The sequence below is a fragment of the Hyla sarda genome, chromosome 4 (genome assembly GCF_029499605.1).
Source record: "Hyla sarda isolate aHylSar1 chromosome 4, aHylSar1.hap1, whole genome shotgun sequence".
Taxonomy (NCBI): domain Eukaryota; kingdom Metazoa; phylum Chordata; class Amphibia; order Anura; family Hylidae; genus Hyla; species Hyla sarda.
The window spans coordinates 99,612,782-99,630,199 of NC_079192.1; the positions used below are offsets into that span (position 1 = coordinate 99,612,782).

The following is a 17,418-nucleotide window of genomic DNA, read 5'->3' on the forward strand; positions in this document are numbered from 1 at the left end:
AAAAAGGGAGATCACTACCTGTACCCCAACGCGCGTTTCGCGTATGGGCTTGTATAGTACCTTGTATTTTATGTATGATGTTTTTATGTAATTCACTTGAATAAAGTTTATTCTCTATGTAATCTTGTGGACTACAGCTGTCGCGCTACGAAATGTTGCAGTGTAGCTCTGGCCCTATTGCAGCTCATCTCAGTCAACGGAATAAGCTGCAATGCCAGATACAGCCACTACCAAATGTATGGCGCTGTGCCTGGTATAGAGTGAAGAGGCAGCAGCGCTTGTATTAGTGCTCCCTACCCATCAATCATTGAACATTGAAGGTGCTGGGAGTTGGACCCCCACCAATCTAATTTTCATGGCCTAACCTAGTTTTTCCCAACCGGTGTGCCTCCAGCTGTTGCAAAACTACAACTCCCAGCATGCACGGACAGCCGAAATTTTTTTTATTTTTTTTTTTAGCAAAGTACCCCTTTAAATGAGCAACCTCATTTTTGGAATAGTCATGATTTATGCAAACAGGCATTTATGATACAGATAAATATGCATAAAAACCCTTTAAAGCTCTATAGTCAGAAATAAGCAGTATACAAATACACTGACCTCCCACAAGTAACAAAAAAAACAGGGATCCCCTTTCCAGATCAGCAGCATTGCTGGCAGAGAAAAGATCATCATACACATTATAGTAAAAGAAATAGGAGTTTCTCACCTGCTGCTCCATTTTACAAATGTAAGTGAACCACTTCAGGCCGGCTGCCACATGGGTGATCTCATCTGTGTAGATAACTTCCAATACCTGAGCTGAACTTTCATCGCGCTGTGCCTCAAATCTTTGCAGCGTCTGAGGGTGCACATCTAGACCTCTTAAGACAAAACAAATAAAAAATAAGAAAGTCTAAATACATGTCAATGTACAGCCAAGCAAAACCTTGGCACAAATGGCCTCTGCATCACAAAACTGCGCTAGTCGTGGTTGGGCAACAAGTAAGCATTTGGTATTGCCATTCTCTAGAGCAGTGTTTCCCAATCAGGGTGTCTCCAGCTGTTGCAAAACTACAACTTCCAGCATGCCCGGACAGCCAAAGGCTGTCCGGGCATGCTGGAAGTTGTAGTTTTGCAACAGCTGGAGGCACCCTGGTTGGGAAACACTGGCCTAACCTAAGGATAGGCCCTCAAATAAAAGTCCTGGATAACACATTTAAACTGTGCTGATTGGATAGGGGAGCATAGGAGACCTGATCTCAGGGATATATAGTTTTCTATGAGTTCATTACAGTATTTTCATGTAAAAAGCTGTTTAGGATCTACAGGACTCTTGGAGTAAGGCTAAGAATCCTGGATCCCTAAAACACACAGAGGGAGATTTATCAAAGCTTGTGGAGAGGCAAAGTTGCCCAGTTGCCCATATCAACCAATCAGATCGCTTCTTTGATTCTTAACAAGGCCTCTGAAAAATGATAGAAGCAATCTGATTGGTTGCTATGGACAACTAGTCAGTTTTGTCTCTCCACAGGTTTTAATAAATCTCCCCCACAGGGATTGACAGCCTTTCAGTTTACAAACTCAACAAGGAAACCTAAGTTATCAATTGTTTGCTGGAGAATCGGTGTTCAAATGTAAATGTAATACACAGTAAATGGAGGCAGAAGCAGACGGCTCCATACATGAGTAGTGGACATTCTGTGTTACTGCATCTGAGCTCCCATTAAAGGGGTCCTCCAGCGTTTAACTACTTATTCCCTGTAGTTGTCTATATTTGGCATTTCTATAGCGATGCATGGAGGGGGCGTGTTGACCCCCTGTTCTGTGCACGAGGAGTACTGGGTCACCATGCAGGAGATTGCGGAGGGTTGCAGAAGTCTTTGTGTAGTAGCTGTGCTGGGTTACTGCAGGTCAGTTCCCATTAAAGCAGTAGTCCAGTGCTGAAAAACATATCCCCTATCCTAAGGATAGGGATAAGTTTCGGATTGCGGGGGGTCCGACCGCTGGGGCCCCCGTGATCTCCTGTTCGGAGCCCTGGCAGCCCGCGGGAAGAGGGCGTGTTAACCACTGCATGAAGCGGCGGCTGACACACCCCCTCAATACAACTCTATGGCAGAGCCAGAGTGCTGCCTTCGGCAATCTCCGGCTCTGCCATAGCGATGTATTGAGGGGGTGTCGGCCGCCACTTCGGGCGGTGGTCGACACCCGCTATCTAGCCAGCGAGCTTGGACCTTGTACAGGAGATCGTGGGGGGCCCCTGCGGTTGGACCCCCCCACGATCTGAAACTTATCCCCTATCCTTAGGATAGGGGATAAGTTTTTCAGCACTGGACTACTGCTTTAAAGTTAAAGGAGTACTTCATTGTTTTACTACTTATACCCTATCCAAAGAATAGGGGATAAGAAGTAAAACACTGAAGTACTCCTTTAACTTTAATGGGAACTGACCTGCAGTAACCCAGCACAGCTACTACACAGATAACAAAGACTTCTGCTACTTCCTCTGGTTCTCTATGTCAGAGCCATAGTTGTGACTAGCAGTAGTGATGAGCGGCAGGGGCCATATTAGAAGTTGTGATATTTCGCAAATATATTGACGATTATTTGTCCTATGTTCGTGATATTTGCTATATTCGTCCACTTTTTTTTTTCCATGCGAAAATTTGCATGGAAAGTTGACATAAAAATTTTCATGTGAAAAAAAAAAATGAATATTTGTCATTATGAATATATAGCACTATATTCTAAATATTCACGAAGTGCCGATATTCACGATAAAAATTTGCATTACGAATATTTGTGCTCAACACTAACTAGCAGCTGTTCAGCAAGCTTCCTTGTTGGAGCGCCACTGATCAGATCACCATCAACACATTTTCATATTGAACCCCTTTAACTTTATTCAGTAGTCACCAGTGGAGCTTCTACAGTCTATACAGGATATACAGTAGTATCTAGCCTTAACCTCCAGGTATTATGTTTTATAGTTAGCAGTGAAGCTACGGAGAACACACAAGTTATAGACAATGAATGTTCCCTGACTTACTGGGCCAGCAAAATCATTTGCACTCCAGATCCAGAAGAGAAGGTGAGACTGCAAGTGTGGGAGCTGTGCTATAAATAGTAGAAACATAGAACATGTCAACAGATACGAACCATTTGGCCCAATAGTCCCTGGTCCTATCTTATATGAAGGATAGCCTTATGCTTATCCCATGCATGTTTAAACTCCTTCACTGTATTTGCAGTGACCACTTCTACAGGAAGGCTATTCCATGCATCCACTACTCTCTCAGTAAAGTAATACTTCCTGATACTACTGCAGAAACCTTTGCCCCTCTAATTTAAAACTATGTCCTCTTGTGTTAGTTTTTCTTCTTTTAAATATGTTCTCCTTCTTTACCGTGTTGATTCCCTTTTATGTATTTAAAAGTCTCTATCATATCCCCTCTGTCTCTTCTTTCTTCCAAGCTATACATGTTAAGGTCCTTTAACCTTTCCTTTCCATGTTGGTCTGCTGGACAGAATGGGATTATTGTTAGTGATGCCTTTTTTTTACCTTTTTAATACTAACCCCCAGGCTAAACTGACTCATCACGTACAAGAATTATGGAACTCAGGAATAATCACAGAAATCGGAGACACAGAACCCCCTGCCCAGCCAAGCCGCAAAGAGAACCTCACCATAGTACAGCCAGGCCGAATCAAGAGAGGCAAAGGAGGAACACTGGTGAGACATGTTTTTAATGCCCCCCTCCCTTCTTCTATTCAAATGTCACCCACCATTTGGTGGAGTTTGCAAAAATGTATCAGTGGCGGCAGTGCTCTGTAAGCAAAACAAATCAGCAATAAAAACCTCTCTAATGTTGCAACCTCTCTTATTATGTACACCATTGCTACAATGTAACAGTGCCGGTAAGTGCCGTCCTGGAGGCCAGGCCTGAGAATGGCTCAAATCATTTAGCATGAAAATTAGTGTAAAGTGATGTTTCCATTTTCCTTGTCTTTTATGGGGCCAGCACACAAGATGAATTCCCCTCATCTGTGATTCTTCACCAGCAGAATACATTCATTTAAAATGTTACATTTTTATCCTTTTTCCATAATATCTTGTCTGAGCTTCTTATAGCACTTATTAAAATTATATGGAATGGTAAGTATTTCAGTATCCATAGTAACAGGGAAAATTGTTTTCACAAAACACATTCCAGTGCATAATTCCGACAAAACCTCTGGATCAACTTCTTAGTTTCTTGATCTGTTCAATCTATGTATCTAAGTCACCTTTTAAGGGGCTTTAGAGTGAAATTTTTCCTTTTTGGAGACACTTAAAGAATATTGAAGGGTTGCTTTAGGGGGTTATCCAGGAATAGAAAAAAAGAGCTAATTTAATCCAAAAACACCACCACACCTGTCCTCAGGTTGTGTGTAGTATTAAAACTTACCTCTGTTAACTTTCAGTGGAACAGAGCCGCAATACCATACACAACCTGAGGGCAGGTGTGGTGATTTTTTTTTTAAAGAAATCAGCTTGGTATTTCTAATCCTGGATAACACCTTTTAAAGGTAACCTTTCAGCTGTATCGGCTGCTAAGAGCGTCAGACACCATTGTCCAAGCTGTTAGGGTATAAAAGCAAACGGTACCTTTCCTGAGGCTGATAGTGGTTGGCAAACATAGAACTGCCTTTTTACTTCTCAGCCAAGTGTCAAGGAGGTGGAGCTGAGCTGCTAAAGTGCCACAACCTGCCATACCTTTGCGCTTGTTTTAACCTCCTGGCCCATTTTTTATTAATGTATAGCGTTTATTATCTGACATATTCCCTTTTTAACAGGCAGCATACAGGAATGTAAGGGAGCTTCTAATTCTTTGAAGAATGAAATGTAGATGCAGAATGTTCTGCCATCTCTTGATAGATAAAGCATAGACTGCTATGGGGTTATAGGATTTCTAGGGGATAAGGGCAGGGGGGGGGGGGGGGTTCAGCAACATTTCCATTCTGCTCGTTATAAAAAAATAAACATCTACTTACCTCCCGCTGCTCCCCCGATGCTTTTGTTGTACCAGTGTGCTCCGCTTACTGTTTCCCTATGGTCAACACGTCACGCTGTGGCTCAGCAATCACTGTCCACTGTGATGTCCCGCCTCAGCCAGCGATTGGCTGAGCTGCAATGTGACGTATTGACCACAGAGAACCAGGAAGAGGACCAGTGTCAGGCCTAATACGTCAGATTGACGCTCAGCCAATCTCTGACTGGGGCGGGCTATCGGTGCGACCAACTAATCGCTGAGCCACAGCATGACGTATTGATCACAGGGAACCAGGAATAGTAGTGCACTGGAGATTGCAGTGGGACAACGGAGGCACTGGGGGAGTAGCAAAAGGTAAGAAGTGTGTTTTGTTTTTTTTTAAGAATGGGTAGAATAGGAATGTTGCTGAAACACCTGCCCCCATCCCGGAGTACTCCTTTAACACTTTGAATCTTAAGAAATCTTTCGACTTGTAGGTCCATCCTCTAAACTTCAGATGCATTAAAAAAAAAAATGTTTGTATTATTATTTATATTGCCAAAACTAGGAAAATGACTTCATCCACACTGCTCCCTTAATTGAAGAATTCCACAAAACTTAGGTAAATTCTCAGCAACAATCTGACAAAATCTGCAAGCAGCTGCAGGCAGTTCTGTGTCTGAGAGGGCCCCCTAGTTACATAAGAGGTTTACATTATAAATTGGCTTTCTATGCCTGAGATGTTTATACTCCAAGACACAGTAATCTTTTATTTTGCACTAGCTGAGTACTTGGCTTTGCCTGGTTCTGGTACCTATACCTTGTGGAAGAGGAAAAGCAATGCAGTCCTTTAATTTTGATTGTTATTTTTTTTTTGCCTATAGCTGTACACCTTAAAATAATAATAGGCTGTGTACTAGGAAAATTAGGGGAACACTGTGACCTCTGCACTGTGTATTGCCTGTCAACCAGCTTTCCCAGTCTCCTGAAGAGAATATCTGGCTGGTAAAGCAGCCATATTGGAGCTCTTTAGCAGACTGGGAAAGCTGGGTGGCATACAATATTCTGAAGCCCACTGCAGTAACATTGCCACGCCCTCTCCCTGCCCCTGCATTGCTGTCTTATTTCCTCCCTCATTCTTCTCTCAATGCCCAATAAAACTTTACTCCCCTGATCGCCCCACCCCTCTCCCTTTCCTGCACTACTCATTCTCTGCACCTGCCTGCTGGACAGTTAAATCATATTTTATCACGTTGGTCCTGTGGCAGGATGTTTAAAACTACCGGACAATCTCGTCAGCTGAGAGTAACATACTTTATATCTATAACAATTGTCCTATATGTCACCTCCTAGGCTAGCCGAATAGCATTGCTGCACTCCCTAGCAAATATCGAGCAGTGGGCAATAGACCTGTCCTGGGACATCATTGCTCGCTTCGCTACTTTTCAACTGCAGACCGGTGAGAGGCTTCCGAAAGAATTCTTTTCAGATTTTGTGAAAGTTGCTGGAGATGAAGCGAAGGTTTGTCATGCTTTTTATTTGTCTACAGATCTACATTCAGGTTCCTAAAAATAACCTATAATGACTTGTCTTCCTTAGCATTACTGTTTGCTGGAGAAGAGGCTTGTAGAGCTGGGGAGTCATTTTGGAGATCTTCCTGTACACAACGGTAAGTGTTACGCTAAGTACATGTGGTGTATCCGTGATCCGTAAAACTGCAATAGGGTCGTTTTATGTGCAGATTTGTTTGACCATTAAAATCTTAAACTTTTTAGGCTTGTGGCAGTCTGCTTCAGATACAGCACACGACCTCCTTGGACGGCTGGCTATTGTGCATATGGTTCATGAAGCCAGGTGATACACTCCGAATGTGACATTTGTGTGTAAAGTCATGACACTAAAGCAGTGTTTCCCAAACAGGGTGCCTCCAGCTGTTGCAAAACTACAACTTCCAGCATGCCCGGACAGCCAAAGGCTGTCCGGGCATGCTGGAAGTTGTAGTTTTGTAGCAGCTGGAGACACCCTGATTGGGAAACACTGCTCTAGAAAATGGCAATATCAAATGCTTATTTGTTGCCCAACCACGACTAGCGCAGTTTTGTGATGCAGAGGCCATTTGCGCCAAGGTTTTGCTTGGCTGTACATTGACATGTATTTAGACTTTCTTATTTTTTATTTGTTTTGTCTTAAGAGGTCTAGATGTGCACCCTCAGACGCTGCAAAGATTTGAGGCACAGCGTGATGAAAGTTCAGCTCAGGTATTGGAAGTTATCTACACAGACGAGATCACCCATGTGGCAGCCGGCCTGAAGTGGTTCACTTACATTTGTAAAATGGAGCAGCGGGTGAGAAACTCCTATTTCTTTTACCATAATGTGTATGATGGGCTTTTCTCTGCCAGCAATGCTGCTGATCTGGAAATGGGATGGCTGTTTTTTTTGTTACTTGTGGGAGGTCAGTGTATTTGTATACTGCTTATTTCTGACTATAGAGCTTTAAAGGGTTTTTATGCATATTTATCTGTATCATAAATGCCTGTTTGCATAAGTCTGACTATTCCAAAAATGAGGTTGCTCATTTAAAGGGCTTTGCTTAAAAAAAAAATAATAATCATTTTAAAGGGGTACTCCAGTGAAAAACAATTTTCTGGTGCCAGAATGTTAAACAGATTTGTAAATGACTTCTATTTAAAAATCTTAATCCTTCCATTACTTATGAGCTGCTGTATGCTCCACAGGAAGTTTTTTTTCTTTTTAAATGTCTTTTCTGTCTGACCACAGTGCTCTTTGCTAACACCTCTGTCTGTCACCTCAGGAACTGTCAAGAGCAGGAGCAAATCCCCATTGCAAACCTATCCTGCTCTGTACAGTTACTGAGACAGACAGAGGTGTCAGCAGAGAGCACTGTGGCCAGACTGAAAAGAAATTTAAAAAGAAAAGAACTTCCTGATAAGCAGCAGCAGCGGATAAGTACTGGAAGGATTAAGATTTTTAAATAGAAGTAATTTACAAATCTGTTTTCCTGTGGAGTACCCCTTTTTAAGGCTATAGACCCTTTCCCTTTGTCAGGCTTTCTGCTCTCTCTTAGTGTTAGAGATAGCAGCAGGGAAGGGGTTAAATACCAGAAGAGATAGTAAATAGGATGGGGCAAAATCTTTGGAGGACAGCTCATACAGCCTGGAAAGAGATGGGGAAGCAGATACAAGGCAGTCTGCTGGGGAGGCTCAAATAGGCTGTGTACCAGCCTAGAGAGTTCACACAGCAAACTGAGGCAGTAGATTTTAAAAGGAAGCAACATTTTTTACAAAGACCCATTGAGAAAATGTTTGTTTATTTTTTTTTATTTTTTTATTTTTTTGCAAAGCAAGAATGAAAAAAATAATTATTTTCAAAGTGTCTATTGCTTTTAAACTCTATTTCTCGGTCACTCTTCATTGGGGACACCTTACTGATGGGTATATGCTCTTGCCACTAGGAGGTGCTGACACTAGAAAGAAAAAAGGTTGGCTCCTCCCTGGCAGGATATACCCGCCCACTGGAAGTGAGGTAATCAGTTTTAGCTAGTGTCAGCTAGGAGGCAAGACACCTTTTTGTTTCCCTTTTTCAGGTGGGGGTTCAGGAGCATGGCGCTACCTGTTCCCCATATGCAGCTAAGGGACACGGGACATTAAAGAATGCACAGTTAACCCCTTCCCGCCAACGGCCAGTCCTTGGGGTTGCACCTTGGGTCCAGGTCCCCCTATTTTCCCTGCTTGTCCCGCTGTCGCAGCCTGACGTGATGCAGGTGACTAAAAAACTGTCTGAAGACATCTCTAGGTGAGTATGTGAAGATAGGCGAGTATATGCAGATGGTCGGGTGAGTATGTTCCCTCCCCTTCCCCGCACAGGACTTAAGGGGTTAATATCTCTTTTGGCTAGGGGGGGGTAATTGGCCTATCCTTATTGGGGTCAGGACTCCCACTGGTAGTCTAACCTGCCATTTCTGGGGCAGCCTCCCTGTACTTATTTTACCACAGTCTCGGCTCCACTCCTCCGGCGCCATGCCAGCCGGCGGGAGCCATTATGGAGGCAGGTAACTCCACCCTCTTCTTACTTCAGAGCTGGATCCTGAGAGTCAAGGTCGGGCTGACTCTCTCCCTGCTCTGGCGGCGCTGCCTTTGCCGCGCCCGACAGGGAAGGGTCTGGGCCGATACTACGGAGCTTAGCTCCGCCCCTCTTCTCCCCGCAGCGAACCCCCCCCGGACTCGGCGCGCTGCAGGGTTCATTGGTATTACCAGGGACGTCAGCGGCTTTTTCCTCTGACTCCCTGGTTTTATGGACCGTAGTCCTCCAGCCTGCGGGCTCCTTCCCAGCTGGGCACCACTTTCCCTCTCCTGTTGCCGGAGGGGCACGGAGCGTAGCTACCCCCCCCCCCCCCCTCCCCCCGTCCTTTCTCCCTCAGAGCGGAACCCGTCTCTCTCCCGCAGCCTCCTAGTTAGGAGAAGACATAGCTCCGCCGTCCTTCCCCTCACAGGTGCCGGCAGGCATTGTTTCTGACAGGGTCTCGGTGTATATCTCCCCCCTTACATTAGTATAGTGGGGTTCTATTCCCCACCCTGGCTGATCGCTCTTTTGGAGGTGGGGGAGTGGGCATAGCTGGTCTTTAAGACCATTTAGTGGGGGTTGGCGCACTCTTGTGGCCCATAATTGGATTGTGCCTTCTTCTTTTCCTAGCACCCTTGTGACCCCTGGGAACACAAAAATTGCAGTCTTAACCTGGGTTATCTTTCACTTCCGGCCTATTGACTAAGATCAAGTGCAGTGTAGGTTCTTATCAGTTTAATCTGATACTTCCCCTATTCGTGGACCATATTGTACATGGATTTTTCAGTTTGTGGGCAGATGTGGAAGCTTGCTTCCGTTGCCCCATACATTGACCCGCTATGGTGGTATCTTTGAGTACAGTACACCAAAAATAAAATCTGTTGGGCCCCCTTTTTTTTTGTTGGGCCCCCTTTGTATGGGCCCTGATATGACACACTGCATTGAGTCAGTGGAGATATGCCTCTGGCATTCCTGCATTCTCCAGGTTTCTCACTCTGTTTGAGGCATACGTGACTCAGTGTGTCGGGTCGTGCCAGGGATTTCATACTGGGGTTCCGGTCAGGACTGTTTTCTCCTCTACCACCGGTCGCCAGGACATGTTTGCCGTGTCCGCAGGTGTTCTTGACGTGTACATACATTATTCCCTCCTCCACAGGATGCCACATCCACGGCTGCTGTCCCGGATCCCATGTCCAGTGCCCATGGATTGCACCTGCTCTCATTGGGCCAGACAGTAGTGTCACCTGTCACTCTTCTCACAACTGCCGCATCCGCGGCCCCACTATCAGTGTGAGGCAACCGCCGGAGTGCACCGTTGTCTACATGGACTCATACCAGTGAGCCAGATAGTAGTCTGCATGGTTTCTCTGCAGCATGACGTTTCTCCAAAGGCTGAAGTATCTGCGGCTGAATTTCCGGTACCCCACTACTAGTGCGAGGTGACCGCTGGAGTGCACCGTTGTCTACATGGACCCATACCAGTAAGCCAGACAGTGGTCTGCATGGTTTTCTCTGGCGCCTGTTGCTTCTTCAAGGGCTGAAGTGTCTATGGTTGCAGTTCTGGTACCTCACTGCTAGTGCGCGGTGTCCGGTGGAGTGACCTGGCGTGTCCTATGGACCCTATGCTGGGCGGAGGAGATACCATCCACAGCTCCTAAGTCTCCCCCCGATCTCCCAGGGTGTCTGGGAATTCTATTCATGGCTTCTCGGCTTCACTTCCTTTCCACAGGCATCAATGGGCCCAGTTATTGCTATCTGACTGTGTTTCCCTTATCTCCAGCGTCTCCAGCGTCAGCGCGCTGGGCTGGAAGTCAGCCGGCCTCTTCGCCACTGCGGGAGTGAGCGCTGCGGTTATACATTCCTAGAAGCCTCTAAACCGTGTGCCAGTGGAATGATAGATGGATCACCACTGACAGCAGGCTTCACGGGACCCATATGGTCTATGTTTTATAAATTCTTTATGAGCATATAGGACATTGGTATTCTTACTGTACTTTATATGTCATTTACTTTATATATTTTGCTATCACCCCTGAGGACGTCGCCAAACGGGCGACAGAAACGTGTCGGGTGAGGGGAATTAGCCATCCTTTGGTATGATCAAGGAGGCTAAAGTGATAAAGGTTGTGCCGATATCAAACAAATGAGCACCCTTGGTTTAAAAATATTGTTAAATGAGAAATATTTTTAACAGCTCTATTATTTACGGGACATATACTACTATATGAGCACATTTACACTAATTACTTTGGAGATTTTACTCAGTACATTAAAAGTTATGTTTTAGACACCTCAAACACTAGTTATTCTTTTGGTCTAACTGGCGCTATCTTCTGCTTAGATGATGCTCTCTCTCCTCCTATTTTTGGTTATCTACTGCTACTCCTGCATCCTTGGCACTCTCCTCTGTTTGAGGAGTTTACGCACTCTATATATGGCTCAGCGTCGGCCAGTCTATCCACTGCCTGTTGTTTGGGTCCTGCAATTGCTCTCCTCATCCTTTGACGCAATCTCCCTGGGATTTCTCCTTGACGGTGTTGATTGTGCAACACTGTCTCCACAGTTTCCTGGAGTGACCTCCCTGTGCCCCGTACGGGGGGTCTCTGCTGGGTTCACTTCTGTTTTTTGTTTTTTCCCTCTGTTCCGTCCTGACGGGATGTTGCTTTGGAGTGCTCTGGTCTCCTCGGGCCGCTAGGGTCCAATTCTGGTTAGTCTCCTTGTATTGGACACTATCCTAGACTGCTGTGGCATGCCTTCCTTTTTCGGTTGCCCCTCCTGGTTCTTTGGGCCTTAGTGATTCCATTGTGGGCAGTCCTTCTGTACCACACTTCTGCTCTTTTCGACACAGAAGTTTGTCTCCCGGAGCGTGTCGCGACCGTTCGGTTTTCCTTCCCCTTCAGGTACAAGTCTTCCAGGTGCTGCAGGCACCTCCAACTTCCCATGTTGGCCGCTTTGGTGTTCTGAGAGGCTCCTTTTTAGGGTCTTCCGCTCCTTCTTGGCCATGTATACTTCCGTGTACCTCTTCCAGGTTATTCAGGAGCTCCCAGTTCCCGTGTCTGTCTCCTTCGGGGCCCATGTACTCCTGGGATGGGGGGTGTTCTGATCATCCGGATTACACCTATCGAGCTACTTTTGCCTTCTAGGTGCTCATGGTGGGCCCCTGAGACAGGGGTTTTGGGTCACCAGATGTTTGGATTTTTGCTGCAGCCCTCTCTAGAGCTGGTTTCCCCTTTTTTTACAGTGTTTTTCTGGTTTCCACCTTCGGAGCTCACTTTCTGATCATGCGTACGCTGCTCTACCTAGTGTTTTTTTTCTGCCATGTTCTCTGGAATCGGTAAAATCTGGATGGGTCCTCTGGTTGTGCCCTTTTCCATTTTTGTTTTCCAATCGGGCTAGCCCTCTGTCTGGTTCTCTGTTCCTTGGGGTTGATTTTCTACCATCTCCCGGGAAGGTTCTGGCCTGGCTGGCTTCCTAGTCAACCTTTTTTCTTGTCTATCTTTATGGACCGTAGATTTAGTCTCAGCATGCGACTGTCCCTTTCCTTGACGTCCTAGCCCATCTCCAGAAATGGAGGATCTTCCGAGAGCTTAGTTTCTGGGCCTCTGTTTTCTCTGGCCTGGGGTCTTGTCAGTGAGCCTGACAGACGAGTGAGTTCGGTCTCTGACTGATTCCCCTTTTTTCCAGTGGTTGCAGGGGTGTGGAAATAAAAAAATACTTGTCCAAGGGACTAAAGTGGAACACAATCTACTTGTCCCTCAAGAAAATCCACTTGTCCTGGTAGATGAAATAATTTCAACCAAAATAGTCTGATCCCCCCCCCCCCCCCCACACACTAGACCAACAGGGATGGATATAAGATTCCTTTAGACACTGCTGACAGCGGTGATTTAATGGTTTAATAGGTGATCGCAGTATGCCGGGCTATTAGCGGCCGGAGAGCTGTAGCTCCTTTTACACCCGAGGCAAGCCCAGAAAAGTGTAGATGTAACTTTTTGATCACCTTATAAAAAATTTCTCATATGAAGTGACCAAAAATGAACAATTCTGGACTATTTTTTACATTTACACCGTTCACCGTACGGTTTAATTAACATCATATTTTAATAGTCTGGACATTTCCACATGTAGCAATACCACTTATGTTTATTTTTGTACATTATTTTTATTTAAAGAAAATTGGAAACTTTTATTAGGAAAGGGGCTTATTCACATGTATACGCACTTTTTAAAATATTTTAATCACTATTTTTCAGTCTTCATAGGGACTTATGTGTTACTGGGGGGTGTTCTGCTTCTCCAGTTTATGTGCTGCATTTATGTGCTGCTCTGTGTTTTCCCCGTGCAAACAAGCAACCTCCCCGTGGTGGATTAGGTCCTGTGGAGACAGATTAGGGGGAGGGGGAGGGATAGAGCTGTGTGCGGGGGATGGAGCTGTGCACGGAGCTGGGAGCTGTCTACGTCCTTTCTCTCACCCTGCTGTGTCTTCTGAGCTCCGTCCATCCTTCGGGAGGAGAGATAAGGGGACTCTGCGATCAGCTGGAGGCCGCCCCCCTCCATACACTGAGCGCCGGTGTGAGGTGTAGACTTCCATCGGCTCCTGCGCCTCACACCGACATTAAGGAAAAATAAGGGGGAAGTCGGGCTGTCCCTGCTAGCCCGATACAGGGCTAAATCTATGAAAAATTCACCTGCCCGGCACCCAAAACTACTTGTCCCGGGCGTCTGGCGATAGGATTTTCACATCCCTGGGTTGTTATTCCCACCCTAGGGGACTGCTTGGGTACGACCCAGTGTCAGTAAGGTGTCCCCCAATGAAGAGTGACCGAGAAAAGGAGATTTTTTTTTGCTTACCGTAAAATCTCTTTCTCGTAGCCTTCATTGGGAGACACCGCACCCACCCATATCTTCCTTTTTTTGTCCGGATGATCTTTTCAGGTTCATTTTCCAGGATTCTTTTACGGGGTCGTTCGGACTTCTGTCTTGGTTGGCTTCTCCTACTGCTTTGTGACAAAACTGATTACCTCACTTCCGGTGGGCAGGTATATTCTGCCAGGGAGGAGCCGACCTTTTTTCTTTCTAGTGTCAGCGCCTCCTAGTGGCAAGAGCATATACCCATTAGTAAGCACAAAAAATCTCCTTATCCGGGTTCACACAGGATAAAATTTGCTGACTTTATTTAATTTTACGCATTTTTCTGTCCGTAATCGGGGGGGGGGGGGAAGCAGATTTTTATTTTTTACAGCAATCTTTTTTTGTATTACAGATAAAGTAGTGCATAAATTTTATGCTGTGTGATCCCATCCTAAAGGGAAATCCTAAAAAAACAAGCAAGCCAGCTTTCTAGATGGTTTGTATATATCCTAATTTTTATTCTAATAGAGAGTGACGGCAAGGATAAAGTGGAGGGTCCCTGCAGTTGGATCACACACACTAAAAATCCTGAACAGTTTGTAGTATGATACATGTTGTCTTTCACAATATTTTTTAAAGGGGTACTCAGCTGCTGAGCATTTGGAACAAACTTTTCCGAATGCTGGAACCGGCGCCGGGAGCTTGTGATGTCATAGCCCCAACCCCTCATTACATCACACTCCACCCCCTCAATGCAAATCTATGGGAGGGGCGTGACAGCTGTCACGCCCCCTCCCATAGACTTGCATTGAAGGGAGGGGTGAGACGTCATGCGGGGGCGGGGCTATGACGTCACAAGCTCCCGACTCCAGCGTTCGGAACAGTTTGTTCCAAACGCTGAGCAGCGAAGTACCCCTTTAACTCTGTTGTACATATCAGGATGCATATAAAAAAAATGCTTTAAAAGCAGTAAAAAGAATCATGTGCATAGCCAATCCATATACAGTAATAAGTAACTGCTTTGTGCCTCTGGTTTTATTTTCTAACTCCATATGAATCCATGAGCTAGATAAAACTTGCATACATCACATCATACATCATATAATGCAAGGGTATTCTCTGAAAGCATTGCTTCTAGGGAAAAATACATTGTGTGCCACAATAAAGGCCTGTGCTTGTGGCATTGTTGAACTAAAGCATACGTCAATTTGTTGAGGGGGGTTTAGTATTAGTAACATTAAATATATAGGTATATTGTAATGACCATGTATAGAATTTGTATTGATAATTTTTCTCTCATTAGGACTGCCTATCTACTTTCCATGAGCTGGTACCATTATATTTCAGAGGATACCTGAAACCTCCTTTTAATACCGAGGGCAGGCAATCAGCAGGGATGTCTGAAGAGGTAACATGAACTTGTGATGTAGCCTTTTGTCTTCACGTTAGAATTACGCACAAACATTCCACAGCAGCAGAGCCCCATTGATATCAATGGGATTTTGCTGCGCTGTACACATGGCTAAATTTCCGCAGCAGATGTTTGTGCTGCAGAAAGAATAGGCAGGTCTATTTTTTTCAGCAGAGTCCACATGGAAAAGCATTGCCGTCTAGGTCTAGGAGATGGCACGTTTCTGAGCAGTCCTAGCCCCAGAATGTTTTGCCAGCGCTCCTCTGTTGGATCATTGTCCGCACGGAAGTTTTCAGTGAAGCATCCTCTCTCGCACTAAAAAAAGTCGTTCACATGTTGCAGAATTGTTGCAGGAAACCTCTGAACAATTCCTCATAAGTCACGTGTAATTTGATGCTGCTTTCTGTGCTCAGAAATGCCATCTACTTTGCGTCTTATGTATACCACTAAATAATCCTTTGCAAATGTGCTACATGTGAACATAGGCTTACAGTAATGCTTTGGATAGCTTTGATGCTGATGTTAAAATTGTTTGTGGTTTTGGCCCAGCTACCCAGCTAAAAAACTGTGCTGTAGGTCAGCTGACCATCAGTCCATAAAGGATTTCAACAGTAAGGTATTGAAAGAAAGGCAACACTCACCATGCAGGAAGCTTCTTTATTCACACAACGGTGACATCAGATGGGTAACAGGCGGGGGAGCGGGGTGGAGGAGGGGTAGCCAGGACAAGTTGTTTCGTGCGCCCTGCGCACTTCCTCTAGCCGGATGAGTGAGTGCGCAAGGTGCACGAAACAACTTGTCCCGGCTACCCCTCCTCCACCCCGCTCCCCCGCCTGTTACCAGTCTGATGTCACCGTTGTGTGAATAAAGAAGCTTCCTGCATGGTGACTGTTGCCTTTCTTTCAATACCTTACTGTTGAAGTTTGGCAGAGCAACACCGTTACAGGTCTATACCGTCAGTGTCCGACTTGCTGCATTCCCACGTTCCTCCTTGGGGCTTAGTTCCGTTAGTGCCGGCTATATTGTCTCCTGCATTAGTAGTCCATAGAGGATAGTGGTACTGCACTTCTGTCTTTTCTGGTTGCTCATTGGAAAGATTGCAAAATCCTGATAGCAATATAATACAACATCTATGGCATACTCTGTTTCAATGCAAATTTTTGTATTTGATTCAACTGTTCGTAAAGTGTATTATGGCACACGTTCCATCCCAGAAAAATCTGATCTGGATGGTATGGGATCCTTTTACAGACGTTTGTAAAAGTATCAAACGGATTGCAGAACGGGCATGAATTAACGGGGACAGACGGCTGTGTGAACGAGCCCTTACATAGGATATCGCTGGCACCTCTACATTTCTCCTTCAGTATGTGGTATTACACTAAAACCATTGAAGCGAACCGACAACCATATCATACACAGACACACTGAGTCCACCACTCTTTGCTGTTTATGGATAGGGCTTTTCAAAAGTCTCAGTGCATAAGTCAGCCTTTAATTTCCATATGACTGAACTACCAGAAATTTACAATTCCTGAAATGCAATAAAAGATTTATAATTCTCTGTTGGTCCTGGGTAACATGGATAGAAATTCTGGAGTGTGTTTGTGTGTGTGTGTGTTTGTGTGTGTGTGTGTGTTTGTGTGTGTGTGTGTGTGTGTGTTTGTGTGTGTGTGTTAAATTTTAGTAGCCGTATTAGTCCAGTAATAGATGCAAATCAAAAATGTTGCAGTATCTTGTAATACCTTTTTTATTGGACTAACAGAATTTTGTAGAGACACGCTTTCGGGATTCCTCCCTTTATCAAGTTTTGCTTTATCAAAGATTTGCTTTGGACTTGACAAAGGGAGGAATCCCGAAAGCTTGTCTCTACAAAATTCTGTTAGTCCAATAAAAAAGGTATTACAAGATACTGCAATATTTTTTGAATATATATATATATAATAGTCATGGCCGTAAATGTTGGCACCCCTGAAATTTACCCCTGAAGTATTTCTCACAGATAAGGATTGCAGTAACACATGTTTTGCTATACACATGTTTATTACCTTTGTGTGTATTGGAACTAAACCAACAAAGGGAG

At 44.9% G+C, this 17,418-nt stretch overlaps 1 protein-coding gene and 1 non-coding gene across 4 annotated transcripts in view; both read left to right on the forward strand.

The window, feature by feature from the left end:
• Window positions 1-17,418, forward strand: part of LOC130368296 (uncharacterized protein HI_0077-like) — a 33,991-nt gene that overhangs the window by 10,241 nt on the left and 6,332 nt on the right. For 2 of the 3 annotated variants that reach the window (XM_056571739.1, XM_056571740.1), the window contains exons 5-11: window positions 2,970-3,070; window positions 3,563-3,712; window positions 6,345-6,512; window positions 6,591-6,660; window positions 6,767-6,845; window positions 7,183-7,336; window positions 15,228-15,332. In XM_056571739.1, coding sequence (XP_056427714.1) covers window positions 2,970-3,070; window positions 3,563-3,712; window positions 6,345-6,512; window positions 6,591-6,660; window positions 6,767-6,845; window positions 7,183-7,336; window positions 15,228-15,332 — 827 coding nt within the window. Of the gene's footprint in view, window positions 1-2,969; window positions 3,071-3,562; window positions 3,713-6,344; window positions 6,513-6,590; window positions 6,661-6,766; window positions 6,846-7,182; window positions 7,337-14,336; window positions 14,421-15,227; window positions 15,333-17,418 lie in introns of all 3 variants that reach the window. The other variant, XR_008892404.1, reaches the window with a different exon arrangement.
• Window positions 9,757-9,944, forward strand: LOC130268105 (U2 spliceosomal RNA). Its single transcript, XR_008843474.1, has one exon. It is a non-coding gene; the product is annotated as a U2 spliceosomal RNA (small nuclear RNA).